This window comes from Rhinopithecus bieti, unplaced genomic scaffold, assembly GCF_001698545.2.
Source record: "Rhinopithecus bieti isolate Rb0 unplaced genomic scaffold, ASM169854v2 scaffold_28090, whole genome shotgun sequence".
Classification (NCBI taxonomy): Eukaryota; Metazoa; Chordata; class Mammalia; order Primates; family Cercopithecidae; genus Rhinopithecus; species Rhinopithecus bieti.
In genome coordinates, this window is record NW_016812870.1 from 539,778 (window position 1) to 562,481 (window position 22,704).

General features: G+C 37.5%; 1 protein-coding gene across 1 annotated transcript in view; it reads right to left on the minus strand.

Moving 5' to 3' along the window:
* Nucleotides 1-22,704, minus strand: part of PHF14 (PHD finger protein 14) — a 209,779-nt gene that overhangs the window by 176,161 nt on the left and 10,914 nt on the right. The window contains 5 exon segments of the mRNA XM_017847064.1: nt 13,029-13,173; nt 21,245-21,804; nt 21,807-21,866; nt 21,869-21,898; nt 21,901-22,029. Of these exon segments, the coding sequence (XP_017702553.1) occupies nt 13,029-13,173; nt 21,245-21,804; nt 21,807-21,866; nt 21,869-21,898; nt 21,901-22,029 (924 nt within the window).

Sequence of the window (22,704 nt, forward strand, 5' to 3'; positions counted from 1 at the left end):
TTTTTTTGAGACAGAATCTCACTCTGTTGCCCAGGCTGGAGTGCAGTGACACAATCTTGGCTTACTGTAACCTCCACCTCCCAGATTCAAGCTATTCTCATGCCTCAGCCTCCCAACTAGCTGGGATTACAGGCTAATTTTTGTATTTTTGGTAGAGACGGGGTTTTGTCATGTTGGCCAGGCTGGTCTCGAACTCCTGACTTCAAGTAATCCACCCACCTTGGCCTCCCAAAGTGCTGGGATTACAGGCGTGAGCCACCGCACCCGGCTACATTATACATCTTACAAAAAATACGCTTACAAAAAAAAAAAAAGTTTAAACTGAATCTAATCACAAGAAAACAATAAGATATATCCAGACTGAGAGATATTCAGTATGACATTATAAAAACTAAGATTCTTCAATATGTCAACATCATGAACACCATCAAAAGGCAGAAAAATTGTTCTAGATTAATGGAGACTAAAGAGATATAACACAAGTACAACTCACGGTACCTGAATGGATCCGGTGGGGTGTGGAGAAACCATAGTGATAATAGAGGTATAGAGATTATAAGAAGAGTGTGCGTATTATTGACTATTAAATTAAAAATATATATTTGTGTATACGCATGAGCAAGCAAAAAAAAAAAAAAAAAAAAAAGCCTGGAAGAACAAACACAAACACTAAAGTTTTAAGCATATTTACCTCTAGGTGGTATAATTATGAGAGATGTTTTCTTTTTCTTTTTTTTTTTTTTGAGACAAAGTCTTCCTCTGTAGCCCACACTGGAATGCAGTGGTGCAATCTTGGTTCACTGAAGCCTCGAACTCCCTGGCTCAAGTGATCCTTTGCCTCAGCCCCTCAAGTAGTTGGGACTACAGGCCCGAGCCACCACACCTGGCTAACTTTTGTATTTTTTGTAGAGACCGGGTTTCACCACATTGCCCAGGCTGGTCTCAAATGCCTAAGCTCAAGTGATCCACCCACCTCAGCCTCCCAGATTGCTGGGATTACAAGTGTGAGTCACCATGCCCAACTGGGAGATGTTTTCTTAGCTTATTTCTACTGATGTTTTCTACAATGGACATATATCTACATAATAAAATAAAGTTTAAAAACCCCTGGTACACAAGGTACCAGGGACAGATGGGGTAGATTCACACCAAATTGTTAACAGTGATTCCCTATGCAAAAAGAAGTAGAGTTGAGACAGAAAGCATAACTATTTTATATATCTGCTCATGTGTTACTTATAATTAAGAAAAAATATTTGAATGAATTAAGATTTTTCAAGGTAATAAACTTGTACTGTGTATGGGATTCATGCTAAATGTAAATTTTAGCTGTTCTTCTCACAAAAACAAAAATGAGTAAGTTCTGCAGAAGGATGGACTTGGTAAACTTTTTAAAAATTGGGTAATTATGTGAGATGATGGATATGTTCATTTCCTTCACTACAGTAACCTTTTTACTGTTTATATGAATCCCATAACAACACACTGTATACCTTAAATATACACAATAAAATCTTAAAAATTAAATTAAAAATAAGATTTTTCAAATATCCAAATAACAGGAACACAAATGGCAAACACTAGCTTAACGTCTATATATTTAGGTTACATTTGTGGAACAAGAGGAATCTGGGTAAAAGGAAAAGCATATATGAAAGACCCCAAACACTGGAGAAAAAGGCAAGTGGTATGGGATCCCAGAGAGTCTTGCTAGTAGTGTGAACTTTATTTTTAAGGGACTGATTTTAAGCAGAAAATAATATGTCTTGCTATTAGAGTGAACTTTATTTTTAAGGGACTGATTTTAAGCAGAAAATAATATGAACAGCACTTTGGGAGGCCAAGGGGGGCAGACCATGAGGTCAGGAGATCAAGACCATCCTGGCCAACATGGTGAAACCCCATCCCTACTAAAAATACAAAAATCAGCTGGGTGTGGTGGTGCATGCCTGTAATCCCAGCTACTCGGGAGGCTGAGGCAGGAGAATCACTTGAACCCGGGAGGCAGAGATTACAATGAACCGAGATCATGCCACTGCACTCCAGCCTGGCTACACAGCGAGACTCCGTCTCAAAAAAAAAAAAAAAAAGAAAGAAAGAAAAATCAACCTGAAGACAGTAGAAGAGCTGGAGCAAGAGAAGGCACATCTGTTTAGCAGATACTACCCAAACTTCCATCTGCACTGACCTTCAACCTTCTATTGGCGCTCACATCGTTACTTTTTGTCATCAGCATTTCATTTTTGCCTCTTCTTTCCTGTGCTTGCCCTAACCATTATTAAGAGGAATAAAAAATATGAATTTTTGGCCGGGCACGGTGGCTCACACCTATAATCCCAGCACTTTGGGAGGCAGAGGTAGGTGGATCACCAGAGGCGGAGGAGTTCGAGACCAGCCTGACCAACATGGAGAAACCCTGTCTCTAATAAAAATACAAAAAGTTAGCCGGGCATGGTGGTACATGCCTGTAGTCCCAGCTACTCTGGGAGGCTGAGGCAGGAGAATTGCTTGAACCCAGGCGGTGGAGGTTGCAGTGAGCTGAGATCGCTCCATTGCACTCCAGCCTGGGCAACAAGAGCAAAACTCCGTTTCAAAATAAATAAATAAATAAAATAAAAAGTCTTAATTTTTAGAAACCTCATTGTCAACCTTATACTTGCCTTATACCAGGAACCATGCTTCATTCTACATTGCTCTGGCTCCTCCCATGATCTATACCTGTGGCTGTCTAAGCTCCAGCATGACATCATCCACATTGTAGAGTTCCTTTTATCACCCCATTCTTACTTTCTTCTAAACCAATGTCTCCCAAAGGATGATCCTCCCCATCTCCTACATGAGGAATCTTGAAGCACCTTTTAAAATTATACACACATTAGGGGAGGCTGAGGCAGGAGAATCACTTGAAGTCAGGAGGTGGGGGTTGCAGTGAGCCAAAATTGCGCCACTGCACTCCAGCCTGGGCAACAGAGTGAGACTCTGTCTCAAAACAAACAAACAAGTTAAAAACACACACACATACACACACACACACACACAAACAGAAATAAGGAGTAATTTCCTCAACTAGAGCATACAGAAACTCTACAAAAAAACCTATAGCTAACATGATACTTAATGATGAGAAACTAGAAGCTTGCCCACAAAGATAAGGTATGAAGCAAGGATGTTCTCTGTCACTACTGTTTTTTAGACAAGAAAGGGAAATAAAAATATACACACTGGAAAGAAAGAAAGAAAATCATCTTTGCTTTCAAATGACTTGACTGTCTAAGTAGAAAATCTGGAAGAATAGTCAAAAATTTCCTGGAACTAAAAAGCAATTATAGCAAGACTGCAGCATACAAGTTAATATACAAAAGTCAATTTCTTATGAAAGCAATGAACAAGTAGAATTGAAATTAAAAACAAAATACCACTTACATTAGCACCCCCCAAAAAATACTTAGATATAAATCTAACAAAACATTGCCAAGATCTCTATGAAGAAAACTATAAAACTCTGATGAAAGAAATCAAATAACTAAATAAATAAATGTTTACTATGTTCATGAATAAAAAAGCTCAATATTGTCAAGATGCCATTTCTTCCCAACTTGATCTATAGATTCTATACAATCCCAATCAAAATTCCAGCATGTAATTTTGTAGATATTGCAAACTGACTCTAAAGTTTACATGGAGAAGCAAAAACCCAGAAGAGCTAATATAATATTGAAGGAAAAAAAACAAGTCAAAGGGGTAACACTACTCAATTTTAAGACTTACTATGAAGCTGCAGTAATCAAGACAGTGTGGTATTAATCAAAGAACAAATAGGTCAGTCGACGAACAAACTGAGCCCAGAAAAAGACCCAAATAAATACAGTCAACTGATCTTTGACAAAGGAGCAAAGGCAATACAACGGAGCACAGACAGCTTTTTTAACAAATGGTGATAGAACAACTGAACACACATGTGCAAAATAATTAATTCAGAGACAGACCTTATACTCATAACAAAAATTAATTCAGACCCCAAATGTGAAAGGCAAAATTGTAAAAATTTTAAAATTTTTAATTAAGAAAATTTACAATTAAAAAATTATAAAACTAGAAACTAACATGGGAGAAAATCTAGATAACCTTAACCATAGCAACGACTTTTTAGATACAAGACCAAAAGCATAATAAAGAAAACAAATAATTTATAAGTTGGACTCCATTAAAATGTAAAACTTCTGCTCTGTGAGAGATACTGTCAAGAGAGTAAAAAGACAAGCTACAGACTGGGAGAAAATATTTGCAAAAGACCTATCTGATAAAGAACTGTTATCCAAAATATACAAGGAACTCTTAAAACTTAACAATAAGAAAACAACCCAATTTTTTAAAGTGGGCAAAAGATCTGAATAGACACCTCATCCAAGAAGATATACAAAAGGCAAATAAGGGTCGATGTGGTGGCTCACGCCTGTAATCCCAGCACTTTGGGAGGCCAAAGCAGACGGATCACTTGAGGTCAGGAGTTTGAGACCAGCCTGGCCAACATGGCGAAATCCCATCTCTACTAAAACTAAAAAATCAGCCAGGTGTGGTGGTGTGCGCCTGTAATCCCAACTATACAGGAAGCTGAGACACGAGAATCACAGGAACCTAGAAGACAGAGGTTGCATTGAGCCAAGATTACCCCCACTGCACTCCAACCGGAACAACAGAGCAAGACTCCATCCAAAAAAACCCAAAAAGGCAAATGAGCATATGAAAAGATACTCCACATCATACAACAGAAACTCCAATCATACAACATACAAAATCAATCATACAACAGAAACTCCAAAATTTAAAAGGGAAATGGGAAATTATTTAAACTAGAGGATGAAAGTAATAGCATAATTTTTTTAAGTAAAAATTTATTTTTTACCTTTTGCATCTTTACTTGGAACATATATACAGTTCACAGAATTCAAACTACTACCGACAAATTAATTATACAACATAAAGATTCACCTAAAGAGGTGAAAGACTATTCAGCTTCCCTATTTATGCATCAATTTCCCTCTCCTTCTCTAACTTTCTTCCTTCTCTGTAATAAAAATAGGTCTCCAATTCTCATTAACTAGTTTTGGGAATTAAATGAGTTATCATTAGCAAAGTCTCAAACATATTTATAACTTGGACTGTCATCAAAGCCAGTTAAATCAATTACACAAGAAGAGTTGTTACATGACTTTATATAGATACAACATCCTGTTGACTTAATTGGCATTACCACTCAGCTTGATCATCTCATTTGTCTGCCTTGATTCAGACTTTTTAAATGTTTCTGAAAATCAAAGCTACTTTCGAAAGAAGGTAGATTTTCCGGTACTGAGGCTATTCATCTGAAGCAGGAGTCCTATTATGAACTTTTAATAGCTGTAAGCATGTCAGTGGAACTAATATTGTGCCCTTACAGAAATCTATGTTTATCTGAAGAATGAAATCTACTGGGAAAGAACTCATCCTAAGTTAAGAGTCCAAGGAGCAAAACATGACTCAAAAACAGACCAGAGAGCGAGGTTCATTTTGAAATTTACATAGAACTAGTCCCCAGTGGGCTCAAGCTTGTGTCCTAAAGTAAAAGCTATAGTAAAAGAGTTGCTTAACTATTATAGATGTGAGACATTGAGACCACAAGGCATCAGCAGCCCAAGTATCAGCAACAAGAGACAGTACCCTCAAAGCAGATGAGGAACTATATATTCAAATATCTCCAGGGACTAGGCAACTAACAAAAATGAGTAAGTGGTTTGAGAGAGGACTGTGGTGAACTGGAGACCACAGGCCTTACTAGCAGGGAGCAGCCTTATTCAGCTCCAGCAGATTGTGCTAGAAGAAACTGAAAACTACTGCAAGGGCAGGCATATGCCTTTAGTGCCTTTAGTCGCAGCTACTTGGGAAGTTGAAACAAGAAGACTGAGCCCAGGAGTTTAAGGCAAGCCTGGGACACTCCATCACTTAAAACAACAACAGCGACAACAACAGCAAAAAACTCTAGTGCCTCCAGAACTTTGCAAAAGAAGCTTGAAATCCTAAATGTGTAAGACTTCCCAATGTTTAAATGTTAGCAACCAATTCTATTACTTAAAACTACTGTGCTAGCCTAAAAAAATACATCCAAGGTCAATGACCACAATCTAAGAAGTAGACCTAAGAATGACTTAAGAAGTAGAGATGGTACTCAGCATTTTAATGAAGCAGAGAAAAAGAGAGAGAGTGCCCTCAGCATCATAAGAGAATCACCAAAACTAACAGAACTCATCATGACTGCATCACATATCAGCAATGACATTCATGGATATAAGCAGCAGTAACATGTTTGTGATCATCAGTGATCAATGTAACAAACACTGCCAAAGTACCTGCTACTCCTGAGTTAACATATTCTTTACCTACTCCCAGGAATCTGAACCACACCTGGAGAAGAAAAATACAAACATATACAACCATGTTTACTTTTCTCAGTAACAGTATTCATTACCACTAATATCATATTCATATGAATGAACGAATGAATATGATATTTATATTAATGAGCCCCTTATATTCATGACCACTAATATCAAGTGGTGTTATTGCTGTCTATGTGTGTGTGTATATATGTGTGTGTGTGTGTGTATACATATATATTTTAGGTATATATTTCCTTATTCAGTTTATTCTCCCAAATAAATTTTATACAACTCTGCCTCCCCAAATCTCTAACTCCCCACTGTCCCCACTCTCTGCTAATGGCTTTGCTTCCTATTTCACTAAGAAAACAAGAAACATTTTTAAAATAACTTACACATGCTCCAACTACCACATCTAACAACCTACCTAGATTTGGACCCATATATCCTTTTCTCCCTAATTACTATGGTTACTCTTATCCACTCAATCTCTCTACTTGGTACTGGATCTCATCCCCTCTAATCTTGCACTCAAAACTTTTGTTCCAGCAATTGTTCCCCCTTCTTTCCTTACTATTTTCCTTATATCACCAATCTCCCATTCCACTGGGTCATCTCCATCAGCACACAACATGCTATATATTCTCTGCACATGTGGTAGGCAGCCTCTAAGATAGCCCTTAATAATCAGTGCCTCCTGGTATTTATACTCTTAGAATGCTCTCAACTACATCTGACTAGGGTTGGCTTATGTGAACAGCAGAATATGGGAGAAATGGTTGTATGTACTACCAATATTAGACTATAAAATATACTAGTACTCTTATACAACTGCTTCCATCTCTTTCCTTTTTGATCACTTACTCTGAAGCCAGCTGCCCTTCATGAAGACATTCATGCAGTCTATGAGGGAGGTCCATGCAGTAAGAAACTGAGGTCTCTGGCCAACAGCCATCAAAGAACTGAAGCCTACCAACAACTATTTGACTTAGCTTAGAAGCAAATCCTCCAGGTCCAGCCAAACCTTAAAATGACTACAGCCTAGGCTATGGCTTTGACCTGCAACTTCATGAGAGACTCTAAGTCAGAACAACCCAACCAACTGCTCCCAGATTTCTTAACCTTTAGAAATCTTGTGAAATAATAAATGTTTGTTGTTTTAAGCTGCTATGTTTTGGGATAATTTGTTCCACAGCAGCAGATAATTAACACAGCATCTAAAATAAGAAGGGAAAAAACCCTCCCTCAATTTCACATCCCTTTTCCCATCTCCTGGCTTCTCTTTTTTTTTTTTTTTTTTTCTTGAGACGGAGTCTCACTCTGTCACCCGGGCTGGAGTGCTGTGGCCGGATCTCAGCTCACGGCAAGCTCCGCCTCCCGGGTTCACGCCATTCTCCTGCCTCAGCCTCCCGGGTAGCCGGGACTACAGGCGCCGCTACCTCGCCCGGCTAGTTTTTTTTGTAGTTTTTAGTAGAGACGGGGTTTCACCGTGTTAGCCAGGATGGTTAGCCAGGATGGTCTCGATCTCCTGACCTCGTGATCTGCCCGTCTCGGCCTCCCAAAGTGCTGGGATTACAGGTTTGAGCCACCGCGCCCGGCCCTGGCTTCTCTTTATATAAAAACTCGTCATAGGAATTGCACTTGGTCACTTTTTGCACTTCCCCTTCTTTTATTCTCACTTTGAACTCTCTCAGATCAAGATGGCCAATGACCCTCATCAATAAATTCAATGATATATTCTCAGTTATAATGTGTTTTTGCCCTGCTTGAGAATATTAAACTCTACTATAGAGAAACAAAATGAGATCAATAAAACTTACATGTGTATGTATAGATAAAAAGTAAAGCATGTATGCATTAAACACAGACAGAAAGGGACAGAAGGACCAAGATGTATCTAACATTCTTGAGGCAAATATGCAAAAGGCACCAAAGAGTCAAAATACATTAAATATATATGAGACACTTAGAACTCAACATTTATGAGGCCTTAATTTGGCCACCCATTGGTGATACCTATTCTGTCCACTGACTAACAAATACAAATAAAACCTATGGCTGTTGAGTAGATTAACTGGAGAGCTAACACCATGACCAGGCATACTTGTTCCTGTATCTTCCTGAGAGTGTATCTTTGGCCCAGGGCACCTACCTTGTGGGTTCTGGTTCTCATAACCGCAGCATTAGCAAAGAAGGCTGATAAGCCAAAATGTATAAACACTATGTACCCCAGGAATTATTTAGGTAGTATGGTCCTTCTATCCTACTTAAACCTCAGTCTAAATGTGTTAACTTATCCTCTATCTTTCCCCTTGCTTCTGTGTATTTTATATTTATTTAATGAATCATGTGATACAAACATTTTTTCAATTAGTTTTTTTTTTCAATAACCTCTGGGATAGCTTGCCTGGTGGTGTACTTGAAGTCCAGCATTGAATTAGGGTGATTTCCCACTCTTAAAAACATTATTTGACACATTTACTGACTTTCTCTTTTTGAAACATTTTTCTCTGGGTCATCACCCATGGTTCTCATATCTCACTGGCCATGTGTTCCCCATCTCCTCTAAAGTACTAGGATGACTTTATTACAAACATTTAGTCTTACATCTTTGCATAACATCTTCAGGCTGATAAGTCCCAAATTTAAATTTCTAGTCCTAACATCTTACATAAACACAGTGTAAAACCAAACTTTTACTATCTACCTCAAAACCAATTCCTCTCGTAGATAACTGCAAAGGTCTCCTAAATATTTTCCTAGTTGCCCACCTTAGATTCACTTCAGTCTACTCCCAACACAGCAGCCTAAGTGATCCTTCCAAAACATGAATCAAACCATATTAATCCTCTGCTCAAAACCCATGCTATGACTTCCCATATCCATCATAATAAAATCTAAAATCAGTACCAGAATCTGCAAGACCCCAGCTGGATTACTACCATCTCTACTCCCACCACTAACCAGGTTGCTCAGCCAGTTCTAGTCATACAAACTTCTGTGCCACTATACAAACACTGAAGCATGTTGCCACTTCAAGATTTTTTTTTTTTTTGAGACAGAGTCTCACTCTGTCACCCAGACTGGAGTGCAGTGGCTCGATCTCAGCTCACTGCAACCTCCACCTCCTGGGTTCAAGCCATTCTCCTGCCTCAGCCTCCTGAGTAACTAGGACTACAGGCACACGCCACCAAGTCCAGCTAATTTTTTGTATTTTTAGTAGAGATGGCGTTTCACCATGTTGGACAGGTTGACCTTGAACTTCTGACCTCAAGTGATTCACCGCCTCCCAAAGTGCTGGGATTACAGGCGTGGGCCATTGTGGTTGGCCAAGATCTTTACATTCACTACTCCCTCTGCTTGTAGTGCTCTTTCCCGATATATTTACATGACTTGCTCTTTTACTTCCTTCAGGTCACTGCTCAAATATCCTCTTGTCAGAGTGGGCTTACCTTATCAACTTTTTTTTTTTTTTTTTTTTTTTGAGACAGAGTCTCCCTGTGTCACCCAGGCCAAAGTGCGCTGGCACAATCTCGGCTCACTGCAGCCTCCACCTCCTAGGTTCCAGTGAATCTCCTGCCTCAGCCTCCCGAGTAGCTGGGATTACAGGCACACACCACCATACCAGATTAATTTTTGTATTTTTAGTAGAGATGTGGTTTCACCATGTTGTCCAGGCTGATCTTGAACTCCTGACCTCAGGTGATCCGCTTGCCTTGGCCTCCCAAAGTGCTGGGATTTACAGGCGTGAGCCACTGTGCCTGACCCCTTATCAACTTTTATAAATACAAACTTCTGCCAACTCACCCAACCACCCTCACACATAGCATTCCTATACTCCTTGTCCTACTTCGTGTTCCTTCAGAATCTGGGCCACCAACTGAGAGATATTTATTGGTTTGCTTACTGCCTGTTTGTCCAGACATTAAGTTCCACCAGGTCAACAATTTGTACATTCTATTTCGTATGCCTAAAATTTACAGAATACCAAGCACACAGAAGGTACTCAACAAACATTACTAAAAATATAAATGAGTAATAGTAACTGGAGATATTCCCACAGTGAGTGTTAGCAGCAAAAAAGGGCAGCTCCACATGAAGACAAGAGGATTAGCTAGAGAATCACAGATCCTGCCAAGTCCCACAAGTCCAGCAGACTCTCAGAATTTCTTGGGACAAGGGCTGTAATACCAGAAAAGCAGGTAAGAGAAAAGCCATAGAAATATTGTTTTGTGGTAGTCACAGCCCTGATTAAAACATAATAATAATAATTAATTGATAAGAAAAATAACCTTACCACAGATAAACCAGAAAGATACCCTCCCAACCAAGTGATCAAAATATCACCAGTATTCAAAATTGGTAGGCTTATGCAATAAAAGAGAAAAAAAGGAAGGTAATATCACCAGTAACTGCACAAATAAATATAATATGCTTCCTAATACGTTGCACTAAGAACACTACATAACTTCTGTGGTATTCCTGCCAAAAGCATATAACTCAAATCTAATCATATTAGGAACATTCTGTAAAAACAAAACAAAAAATCTGGTCTATATTTAAAAATGTCTATGACATAAAACACAGAAACTCAAGGACTGTTCCACATTAAAGATGACTAAACAGACATGACAATTAAATGCAATACATGATCCTGGGTTTTATTTTGTTAGAAATGACATTGTTGAGACAATTGGCAAAATCTGAATACAATCTATATAGATTAAACAGTATTTCATCAATGTTAACTTCCTGACTTTGATAATTATGTGGTTATGTGAGAGAGTAATATGTTTTTTTTTTTTTTTTTTTTTTTAAATTTGAGACAGAGTCTCGCCCTCTGTTCCCAGGCTGGGAGCTACAGTGGCACAATCTCAGCTCACATGCAAGCCTCCACCTCCTGGGTTCAGTGAATTCTCCTGCTCAGCCTCCCGAGTAATGGGATTACAGGCATGAGACCACCACACCAGCTATAATTTTGTATTTTTAGTAGAGATGGGTTTTTGCCATTGTTGGCTCAGGTCTTGTCTCTAAATCTCTCGATATTGTGTGTCATCTCTCTTCTTCTTATGGCTTCTCTTAAAGTGCTGGGATTACAGGTCACTGCACCTGGCCCTTTGCTCTTAAAAAATACATACTATTGGACAGGCACGGTGGCTCACGCCTGTAATCCCAGCACTTTGGGAGGCTGAGTCAGGTGGATCACTTGAGGCCAGGAATTTGAGACCAACCTGGCCAACATAGCGAAATACCATCTCTATTAAAAATACAAAACTTAGCCGGGCATGGTGGCAGGCACCTATAATCCCAGCTACTCGGGAGGCTGAGGCAGGAGAATTGCTTGAACCTGGGAGGCGGAGGATGCAGTGACCTGAGATGGCGTTGCTGCACTCCAGCCTGGACAATAGAGCAAGACTCTCTCAAAAATAAAAGTACATCTGTGAAAGAAGAAGCTACAAAAAATTGATAGAATGTAAGTTTTTTAAGAATACTTTCTATCAGATTAAAATAGTCAACTTTTTCCTACTTCTGAATTTTATTTAAAAACTAAAAATAATTTTTTAAAATTTAAAATTAAAAAAAAAAAAACTGGAAATAAGGCCTGGCACACTGGCTCATGCCTGTAAACTCAGCACTTTGAGAGGCTGAGGCAGGCAGATTGCTTGAGGTCAAGACCAGGTCTGGGCAACACAGCACCCTGTTTCTACAAAAAAAAAAAAAAATTTTAATTAAAAAAAAATAGTATCATAAAATACAATACCATAACCCTGACCTTTAAAGAAATACTGATTTCCATACAGTATTGCTATTTTCATTATTTAAATTTTTTTTTTAAATTAAGATGACCGTGGGACCAGGTGTGGTGGCTCACACCTGTAATCCCAGCACTTTGGGAGGCTGAGGCAGGCAGATCACTTAAAGTCAGGAGTTTGAGACCAGCCTGGCCAATGTGGTAAAACCCCGTCTCTAGTAAGAACACAAAAATTGGCTGGGCGTGGTTGCTCATGCCTGTAATCCCAACACTCTGGGTGGCCGAGGCGGGTGGATCATGAGGTCAGGAGTTAAGATAAGCATGACCCATGTGGTGAAACTCCATCTCTACTAAAAATACAAAAATTAGCCAGGCGTGGTGGCTCATGCCTGTAATCCCAGTTACTCAAGAGGCTGAGGCAGAATAGTTTGAACCCGCGAGGCGGAGGTTGAAGTGAGCTGAGATAGCACCACTGTACTCTAGCCTGGGCGACAGAGCGAGACACCATCTCAAAAATAAATAAATTAAAATAAAATAAAAAAGAACACAAAAATTAGTCAGGTGTGGTCGTGGGCACCTGTAGTCCCAGCTACCCGGTAGGCTGAGGCAGCAGAATCGCTTGAACCCGGGAGGTGGAGGTTGCAGTGAACCGAGATTGTGCCACTGCACTCCAGCCTGGGCGACAGAGTGAGACTCCACCTCAAAAACAAAGAAAAGATAACCTGAAAAATAGCACCCATACTTTGATGATTTAGCATTATTTCAACCAAAACACCATGAAATACTGTAGAACCACCTTAGTACAAATGTAAAAGAGCCACAGTCAGCCATTTCTAAAAAGAGAGAAAAGAAAGCAACATTACCTTCATGGACCGTAATGCCACAATTGTCACACTGAATTATTTCATCAGCATCCTCACTATTATCTCCCAGACAAACACAGCAAATCAGAATATGGTCCATTTTTTGAGAGCTCCAGTTTTGACTCTTCTCAAGAATCAGCGAGTCCTAATATTAAAATATTAACATATATCAGAAAATCACATTTAAAGTAAAAAAAAAAATTAATCACTAAAATTCTCTTTATTACTTAAACATTATTATATGCACTTCCAAATGTATGCCCCATTTTCCATTCTTTTATTAACTCCAAAGTACATTACATTTGAGAAATATATACCTGACGTCTTTGTTAAAGAACACTATAAGCACCCTCTTATTTAATTTTTCACTTCTCTGCAAGCTTCGTATTCTCTCTCCTCTAGGAGAGAGGATATGAAAAAGCAGGCATGCAACTAACAACTCTTGATCTGCTTTGCCCCTTAAACTAGGAAAAACGAAAAATGAATCCACAAGTAATCAAAGTAATCATTGATCTTATACATGGGTTTTAAAAGTACAAGACATGATTCTTACACTTTAGGAGCTTATAATCCTACCTAGAGGAGACAAGACACACATATACAAAATAGGAAGAAATGAATTCAAAATAATGTTTAAGCAAGTATGTATGTGATGGCAGACTTAAGGACTCTATACTCCTTAAGTACTGGGGAATTCAGAAATTTCAGCGTTATCAAACTACTGTAAGATAGATCCATGAGAGCCTGCCTAGGTATATGAATATACACAGATACAGAAAATAATCTAAAAAAGGATCCAGATTGACTAGCTGCTAGAAGGGTCAGAGAACTCTATTAATTAGGTTTATATCAAGAAATACCTAGTGTAAACTGGTAATGAAGACATTTAGCTAGTGATACTATAAAAAGAGAGGATGAGATCAGTGGCTCATGCTGGTAATCCCAAATACTGTGGGAGGCTGAAGTAGGAGGATCACTTGAGGCCAGGAGTTTTGAGACCAGCCTGGGCAACACAGTGAGATCCCATTTTTACAACGTATTTTAAAATTAGCTGGGCGTGGTGATGCATGCTCTTAGTCCCAGGTGCTCAGGTGGCTGAGGCGGGAGGATCACTTGAGCCCAGGAATTCAATGCTGCAGCCAGCTATTACTATGCCACTGCACTCCAGCCTGGGGGACAGAGCAAGACTGTCTCAAAAAGAAAGAAAGAAATAGGAAGACATATTAATAAACATTTAAAAGATAAAATTCAGAAGAAGAGGGTCTGTTTTCATTTAAACTTTCTGCATTATAAACTTTAAATAAGTTAACAAGAAAATTATTATTGCATATTTAATAGATTGTCCTTAACATTACATATAATAAAAGATGGTACTTGAGTCCACACATTTTTATTTATGAACCTAACTGTCTGGACGAACGGAGGCAAGATGGCGCAGTTCCGGATTCTTCACCGTCAACTTTCCTGCACCCAGGAAAGACACCGGTCCACTGGGCAGGCGCAACCCGACCTCAGACTGAGAAAAACCGGAACCCGCCTAGCCACGCCTACCGCCGGCCCCCGATCCGCCTATGTCCCACCCACTGCCCTCCCACTCCCAGGCCCAGGACAAAAAAGCCGCTCCCGGCGGGTGCCCGCTGCGTGCACTTCCTCAGCCCCCACTCCTGTCGGGACTGCAGGAACTCCGCCCTAGAGCTCCACCGGGTGACTCCCCCGGCCTCCCCTGCGGAGGGACCTCACCCCTCCCCACAAAGCTGGCTGACCAAAATAAATTTGCAGCTTTGCTCCTACCCTTGCCTACTCCCTGGTCCTTTAGTACTGGCCCTGGTGAGCCTGGAAAGCAAATCAGTTTCCTGGAAAGCAAATCAGTTTCCTGGAAAGCAAATCAGTTTCCTAGAAAGCAAATCACTAACAATATTCAGAAATAAATTTAATAAACTAGTTTCATACCATACACTCATTAAATATACATTTTTCATAATATATTTCATAAATATATTTTATTATTTTTTATATTTTTATATTCTTTTAAACTCAACCAATATCCAAAAGTAACATTTCGAGCCATCATTTAAACAGTAATTTGTGACACTTGAATATACTGGAAAGTCGCAATTAATAATTCTTTCAACATACTTTGTGTGTAACATCTAAAATTGCAGCAGATTTGTAAAACAATCAGAAAAGAATGCAAATGTCAGCAAGAATATGGTATCATTTCTCTTAAGAATTCTAGTATTTTTAAGTTCTATATTTTGCTTCTCTATGTTATAAAACCAAACAAAATAGGTCTGGGGCTGACAAGTGGCTGGCAAATAAAATTGAAAACATCCTAAATAAAACTCATCTGGTTTTACAGTACCAGAGTAAGCAAACAAAAATCTGCCCAGATTTTCATACTATTAGTCATGCTTCAAAGTTGACATGAAATCAAACATTTTTAAGTTTCTTTCTCACCTCTCACTTATTCGCTACTGAACCTCGAAGCTGTAATTTCTTTATCTGCAAAATGGCGATAAAAATAATATCTACCTCAGGAGGTTATAAGAATTAACAATAGATGGCAAGAATGTTCCTGGCACAAACTAGACACTCAATAAATGTTCAATGCCTTTTCCTTTCCGCTGTATCTCTTGTTAAGGTGGTTCAAAAAGAGGATCATGAACTGATGATTTATTACACTGAGGATCTTCCTTGTACCCCCAAAAGAAAAGTTGCGAGCCTCAATGAGGACTGCTACTTTAAATATCATCCCCATGGTAAGTCCAAAGAAGACTTTCCTTAGAATACCACATCTAGGTTAAAAAAAAAAAAAAATACAGACTAGAAAATAATCTAGCAAGCAATCAAAGTTTGGAAATTAGGATGCTATATATCTTTATGAACTGTGTGGTAATTTCTCTGGTGGAATTAAAATTAATCAGTCCTGGAAAAAAGGTTTACTCATATGGGAAACAAGTAAATTTCAAAAGGTCAGAAAAAGTTGTATCAAAATGCAGTTCTAATTCCTCTATTTTCCTATTTTTCCATTTTGCTCAGTAAAACCATAAATGCCTAAATCATATCTCTACGCCAATTTCTCTCCACATCTATTATCATTTAGAGGCACAGAAAACAACATTAACTAATGTTTCTGGCCCTCTGATCCTCATGATTTGAGACTCTTAATAGAAATGTAACGCAAAGAAGAAAATAGGGAAAACTAGAAATAAAATATTTCCCTAACCAAATAGCTGGCAGACAATGTTTCAACAGGAAAATCTAAATAACACATCCTCCTTAAAAAAATTAGGATCTTAGTTTTCTTTTTCGCTTTTTCTGTTTGTTAGCTTGTTTGTTTGAGATGGAGTTTCACTGTTGTTGCCCAGGATGGAGTGCAATGGTGGGATCTCGGCTCACCAAAACCCCCGACTCCCGGGTTCAAGCAATTCTCCTGCCTCAGCCTCCCGAGTAGCTGGGATTACAGGTATATGCCACCACGGCCAGCTAGATCTCAGTTTTAACACATCAAACATAGGTTTAAGCACACTTATGATTAGATCAATACAAAACCTGATTTATTATCATCTGTTGTTTGGATATTTCTGAGAACATACATCATCTTTCAAGATTTTAGAGAAAGTAGTTAAGCTGAAGCTTTTAACATAAAATTTCTAAAATATGGTTTTACATAAAAATAGACATCAGGAAAATAGGTTTTGAATGGCAAAAAAGTACCACCTAGAAAATAACTTTAATATTATGGAATAATGTAATGGAATCCAATGTAATTATAGGAAGAATAAGTGATACTACATGAATAAATCAATCACACTTACAGTAAATATTTCATTTTTTCCATCAGGATTTAAAACTTACCCCCAAAATGATAATACTGATCAATGTTCTCCACAGGCTCTAAAATATGCTTACTGTTAATTTATATATATATTTCACATATGATTGTAAATGATATATACAAAAGGCTAAATTTTATCTAAACACATGCGTTTAATACAAGGAAATTCCAGCACATTTCCTGTAAAATTAGAATTAAAAGAATGCTACTACTCTGAAGAAAAAATTATTATATCAAAAAGCTTGACCAATCATACTTCCTCTAAGTTTTAGAAAAGGTCAAATTCTCATGAATCTCGGTATTTATACAATGTTACAGAACTGACTTTTTTTTAGGACTCAGAGCAATTTGTTTCATTTTGCAATGTGTAAAAAGACAACTGATTAATAAGTTAGAAGTCTCAAATAGAAGTGGATATTTATAAATATCCACTTGGCAAAATTTTACATTTTAATTCACAAAATCAGGTGACAATTGCCATTTCTTAATGTGACACCTAATATCTTTAACAGAGCCTTTTACAGAAAAAGAATTCTACTCAGCAAAGAACATAAAGTTACATTTATAAAGCAGTAATCCAAAATCCAAACTGTCTCTAATTTTAAGCATTTTCCATGAGAAAGGAACACTTTCTTTCACTAAACAAAAATGCCAATTCTATTGACATAATTTACTGTCATGTATTAATTCTCATACAAAACTTCAGTTTCAAAATCTTGAAAATGGGAACCATTTCTGAAAATACTACACCGCCTTCCCCAAAAAACTTACCTCTGAAAACTAAAGGGCAAGATAATCTTAAGGAATCTCAAAGCTGCAAGATTAATGGCTGAAAAAGATATACAACCATATTTCAAGGGGATTCTTCAGACTGCACTAAATTCAAAAAATGCCAGAAGGTCATTGACAAAAACAGGTGCCTGTTTGCAAAAATGCAGTTTATCTAATGCCCAGTTCTAGAGCAGCAGTTCTCAACGTGTGGTCCAGTGAATTCTCTTTCAGCAGGTACAAAAAGTAAAGGCAATTTTCATAATCATACTAAGACATTATTTGTCTTGTTCACTCTTTCTCTCATGGGAGTAAAATGAAGTTTTCCAGACACTACATAAAATGGGATCTGACAACTTGTGTGCTTACTCAGTTTTAATTTGAAATGGTAAATATCAACAGATATTATCCACATAAATATTAATGGTTGTCCTCAATAATTTTTAAAACTGTAAAGGGGCTATGTGTGGTGGCTCACACCTGTAATCCCAAAACTTTGGAAGGCTGAAGCAGGAGGATTGCTTGTGGTCAAGAATTTGACACGAACCTAGGCAACATAGTGAGATACTGTCTCCACATGCAAAAAATAATAATAATCAAAAATAAAAGCATTAGCCAGTCATGGTCGTACACCCGTAGTCTCAGCTACACCGAAGGCTGAGGTGGGAGAATTGCTTGAGTCTGGGAGATCAAAGCTGCAGTTAGCCATGATCACACCACTGCACCCCAGTCTGGGCAACAAAGCGAGATCCTGTCTCAAAAAAAAAAATTTAATTAAAAAAATTTTAAAATGAGGCCAGGCGTGGTGGCTCATGCCTATAACCCCAGCACTTTGGGAGGCCAAGGCAGGTGGATCACTTGAGGTCAGGAGTTGGAGAACAGCCTGGCCAACATGGTGAAACCCCATCTCTACCAAAAATACAAAAATGTGCTGGGCATGGTGGCACGCACCTGTATTCCCAGCTACTCAGGAAACTGAGGCAGACGAATTGCTTGAACCCATGAGGCGGAGGTTGCAGTGAGCCGAGATCACGCCACTGTACTCCAGCCTGTACTCCAGCCTGGGCAACAGAGTGAGACCCTGTCTCAAAAAAAGAAAAAACTGTTTGAGAATCACTGCTAGAGAGTATTTCAGGGTCTGTAGCACAGGCATGTCAAGGCCATTAAGAGCGATAATTATAAAAGGGCCCTGATAAAATAAATATCAAGTTCCCATAAGAAACTTCAAAATTATGAAAGTTCCAGGTCATCATTTCACTACAAATGAACTTAACATAGCAGCCAAGAAAAATAAATATAATATAAGCTTATATTTAGCTTATAAACTATTTTTATATTTAGCTTATAAACTAAATATGGTATAATTATACATTTCTATTACGTATTTCTAAAGCTACATTTTCAGCTATCTCTACTACAAAGTAGTTTCTGAAAACAAAGTAAAAGCAGGGAAAATCAAACTTCAAATATAATCAAATATATACTTAACTATGTAATGGACACAGAAATTATCACTAGCTAAAATAACCAGGAAGATTAAAACCCAAACATTGGCCACAGCCAACAAGGACTAGCTTTAATCATCTTTTTACAAAATTAAGATCATACAAATAAATCTAGAAATATAACTAATAATCACAATTGGTTAGTTTTTTAATTAAAATGTAATTATCTAATTTGAGGGACATAATTTAAATAAACTAAAATCACCAAAAAATTATGTAGCACTTGAATAATAGAGTTGTGGGGAAAATGACTTAAGCTTTCAAGTAGAATGTTATTCTGGAGAAAAGTAACTTTTATAATCTCTTCTACATGGGCACTTTTTTGAAGAAGTGCTTTGGAATCTCATTCCTGGAATGTGTTTGTGTTTGGGACTATTAATCTAAACATAAACGGTCCCATTATTTACTGAAGTGTCTTCTAGTGGAAAAAAAAAACTAAGCAACCAATACATGGACTTCAAATGCATCGTAAATGTTAGTCTACAACCTCTTAGGCAGTATTTATGAAGTACAGGTTTAATAAATAGATGCTATACACATTTTACGTGGCACATTTCTAAACATATGCAGGTGTCCCTCACTCTTTAGCATAAATCTAATCCACACTGCCTCTATCATTAGCTAGACTACTTCTAAGAATATCAACCTAATAAAAATGAAGGAAGTGATGTTGTCAAAAGTAAACTTATTCATTAGATATACAGTATTAAGTGCTATAAATTAAACTGCATGCATGCCTAAATTAAATACAAACAATTAGATTTTTCCATGCCTGTTTAAGATAGCATTGATAATATGGAACTGCCTGTGCTATATCATTAAAATATTATACTTTTCCCAAATGACAACTTTCCTTTAAAGTTAAGAATCAGAATGACATTGAAGGCAGGCAACATTTTTTTTCATATAAAATATTGGTTTCAGAAGTAAACCAATGTTTATAATCCAAATATAAACTGTTGTCTCATCTCCACTGATAACCTTACAGTCTGCTATAGATTATTTTGGTAAGGTAATTACCAACTTTTTAAGCAAAACAATTAAAATAGAAAATCACTGCTATGTAATACTTGTAAGCAGAAAAATGTGAAAGAACAAATAAAGTATAAGAGGAAAAATCTTTCTACCAGTTTAACTTACTTCAGTGATATGGAAAAAAAATAAGTGTTTGGTAAAGAAATAAATTTTGGTGAATATAAACACATTAACAGAAATGACAGAATTATTACAGTTGTACACGTGATGTAACAGATACATCTACATGTAAGACAACAACTCAATCTTTCTTTTGAAGAAAAACATATACAAAAACACATACACAAAGAGACACAAATGTGTTTGACTGAAGAGTCTTGAATGATGCATCTCTGAGATCAATGGATAAACCTAACTTTCAGTAGTAGAACTTCAAGTAGAAGCACTGAGCCATTACTGCAGTCTTATGACAAAAATGTCTGTTTTATGATGGAAATGTTTGGGTTTTTATTCCATTTCTTTGTAGAGAGAATTTATTTACTACATATACGTAAAAATAGTTTATACTTATGCGTATGTCCCGTACACATAAAGCAAAGATTTGGTGACTAAAAAGATGATGAGTGCTACAACTGGTAAAGGAATTAATCTTTAAAACTAATCTCTAAGGTTTGAGAAAATCATTAGACTGTTTGTTGCCCTGCTCTAAGGTATTCTCAAGGCCCGCATTTTAATAAGGATATGGACATAACTACGTTGAAAGAAAGGTGACCTTTGTTTTCATATTCCACTCAGCACCATTCAGCAGTCCTATGAACAAAGGAGTAAAGGGATAAAAAGGAGAATGGAAAACTTTGTAATTTCCCAAGTTTATGGATATAAAAATATTTCTCTAAATATTTCTCCTTGAGGACAGAGATTGTGAGCTCCTTGAGAACGGTGACAAATAGTAGATATTTAATAAAAGTCTGTTGGCCAAATGAAAAAATGTTACAGTTAGAGTGCTCATTCATCCCACAGCCGTCTATAAATAGGATTTCAAGGAAGCCACTTAATACAATGTGTAGAGTGATTTAGAGAAGAATTCCCTTTTCCCCAGACACACAGATATAAAAATTGGGTTGATCTACCTCATTACTCTTGCTTTGAGATAGGGTCAGGCTATCATTGGTCAGTTCCTCATCATCAGCACTGTTTCTGCTAAGAACTTTACTCTTCTTCTTCTTGCAACCCCCTTCACTGGCAGGGCTACTATGATCTTCATCATTGCCTTCATCATTCTCGTCTTCATCACTCCCGCTTCCCTCATCTTCATCATCCTCATTGTCTCCATCACTTCCCTCTTTCTGAGATGCAGATCTCCCTTTTCTCTTTACTACAGTAGGTCGCCAATCATTGTCATCCTCACTGTCATAGTCATCCATGTCATTCAGCTCTTCCATGGACACAAAATCCAGAAGCGGTCGGTTTCGTCGAAGGTTCCATTTTTTTGGCTCGCTGACTTGTTCCTCTGCAGCAGTTGTCGTAGTTGGAACAGAAGGGGATGTGTTAACAGCAGGAGGACTTGTGGCTGGTGTGGTGGCAGCAGCAGAAGCAGCCACGTTCTCAGATACTGTTGCTTTTTCTTTTTCCTTCTCTCTTTCCTTCTCTTTCTCCTTTTCCTTTTCTTTTTCCTTCTCTTTCTCCTTTTCTTTCTAGGTCTTTCTCCATTTTCTTCTTCCTCCTTCTTTTCCATTTTAATTAACTGTTTTCTGCTGATAGTACTTCTTCCTCTGCAGAATTTTAAGCTGTTCTTCTTTTACTTTAATATCTTCATTCAGTTCTTCTTCTAAAATATTTTCTTCAGAATCACTACAGGAACCTTCTCCACTGTCCTTTGAAGCATCTTCACTTCCATTACCACTCCCTTCAGAATCTGTTGAAAATATGAGAAAAAAAAAACCACACATATGTATATACATACACACACACACACACAACGCTGACACAAATGAAACCACCAAAATTGTGAATAACTTGCAAAACAATATAAACAAATTTAAGTCAAAGAATGGTAGACATTCCCAACCTGATCAAATAATAAATCAATGAAGTTGATACAATGGTTTTGTATAGCTCTAATGAAGATGAATATATATAACCCTAAATTAAAATATGCTTTAAAAAGAGAAGCACTATTTTGTGTCACATGGCAATATTTGGTACCGAAGAGGCAATTATTTTTTAAAGTAAATGTGCTTCTTTTAAGATTAGGCACTTGATTTTAATTTTACTGATAACACAGACAAAATTTTTCCTCCCTTAAACATCTTTTGTAAACTATATGGACTTGTAAGTATTGAGTCACAACCAAAACAAGATAAATCTGGCCCATAAAACTGCTTCATTTATTTTACTCTTTTCCCAGTTAAATGAGCATGGATATTTATGATAGTCAACTTATACTACATCCCTAATACACCAAACAAATTTTAGGAATACCAAGAACACAGGTGAAAAGAGACAATAGCAATGGCAGAGAAAAAGGAAGTTGTAAGAGAAATGATCAGTTTTCCTGTTTATTAGGATACTGTTCATATCAATAAAAGAA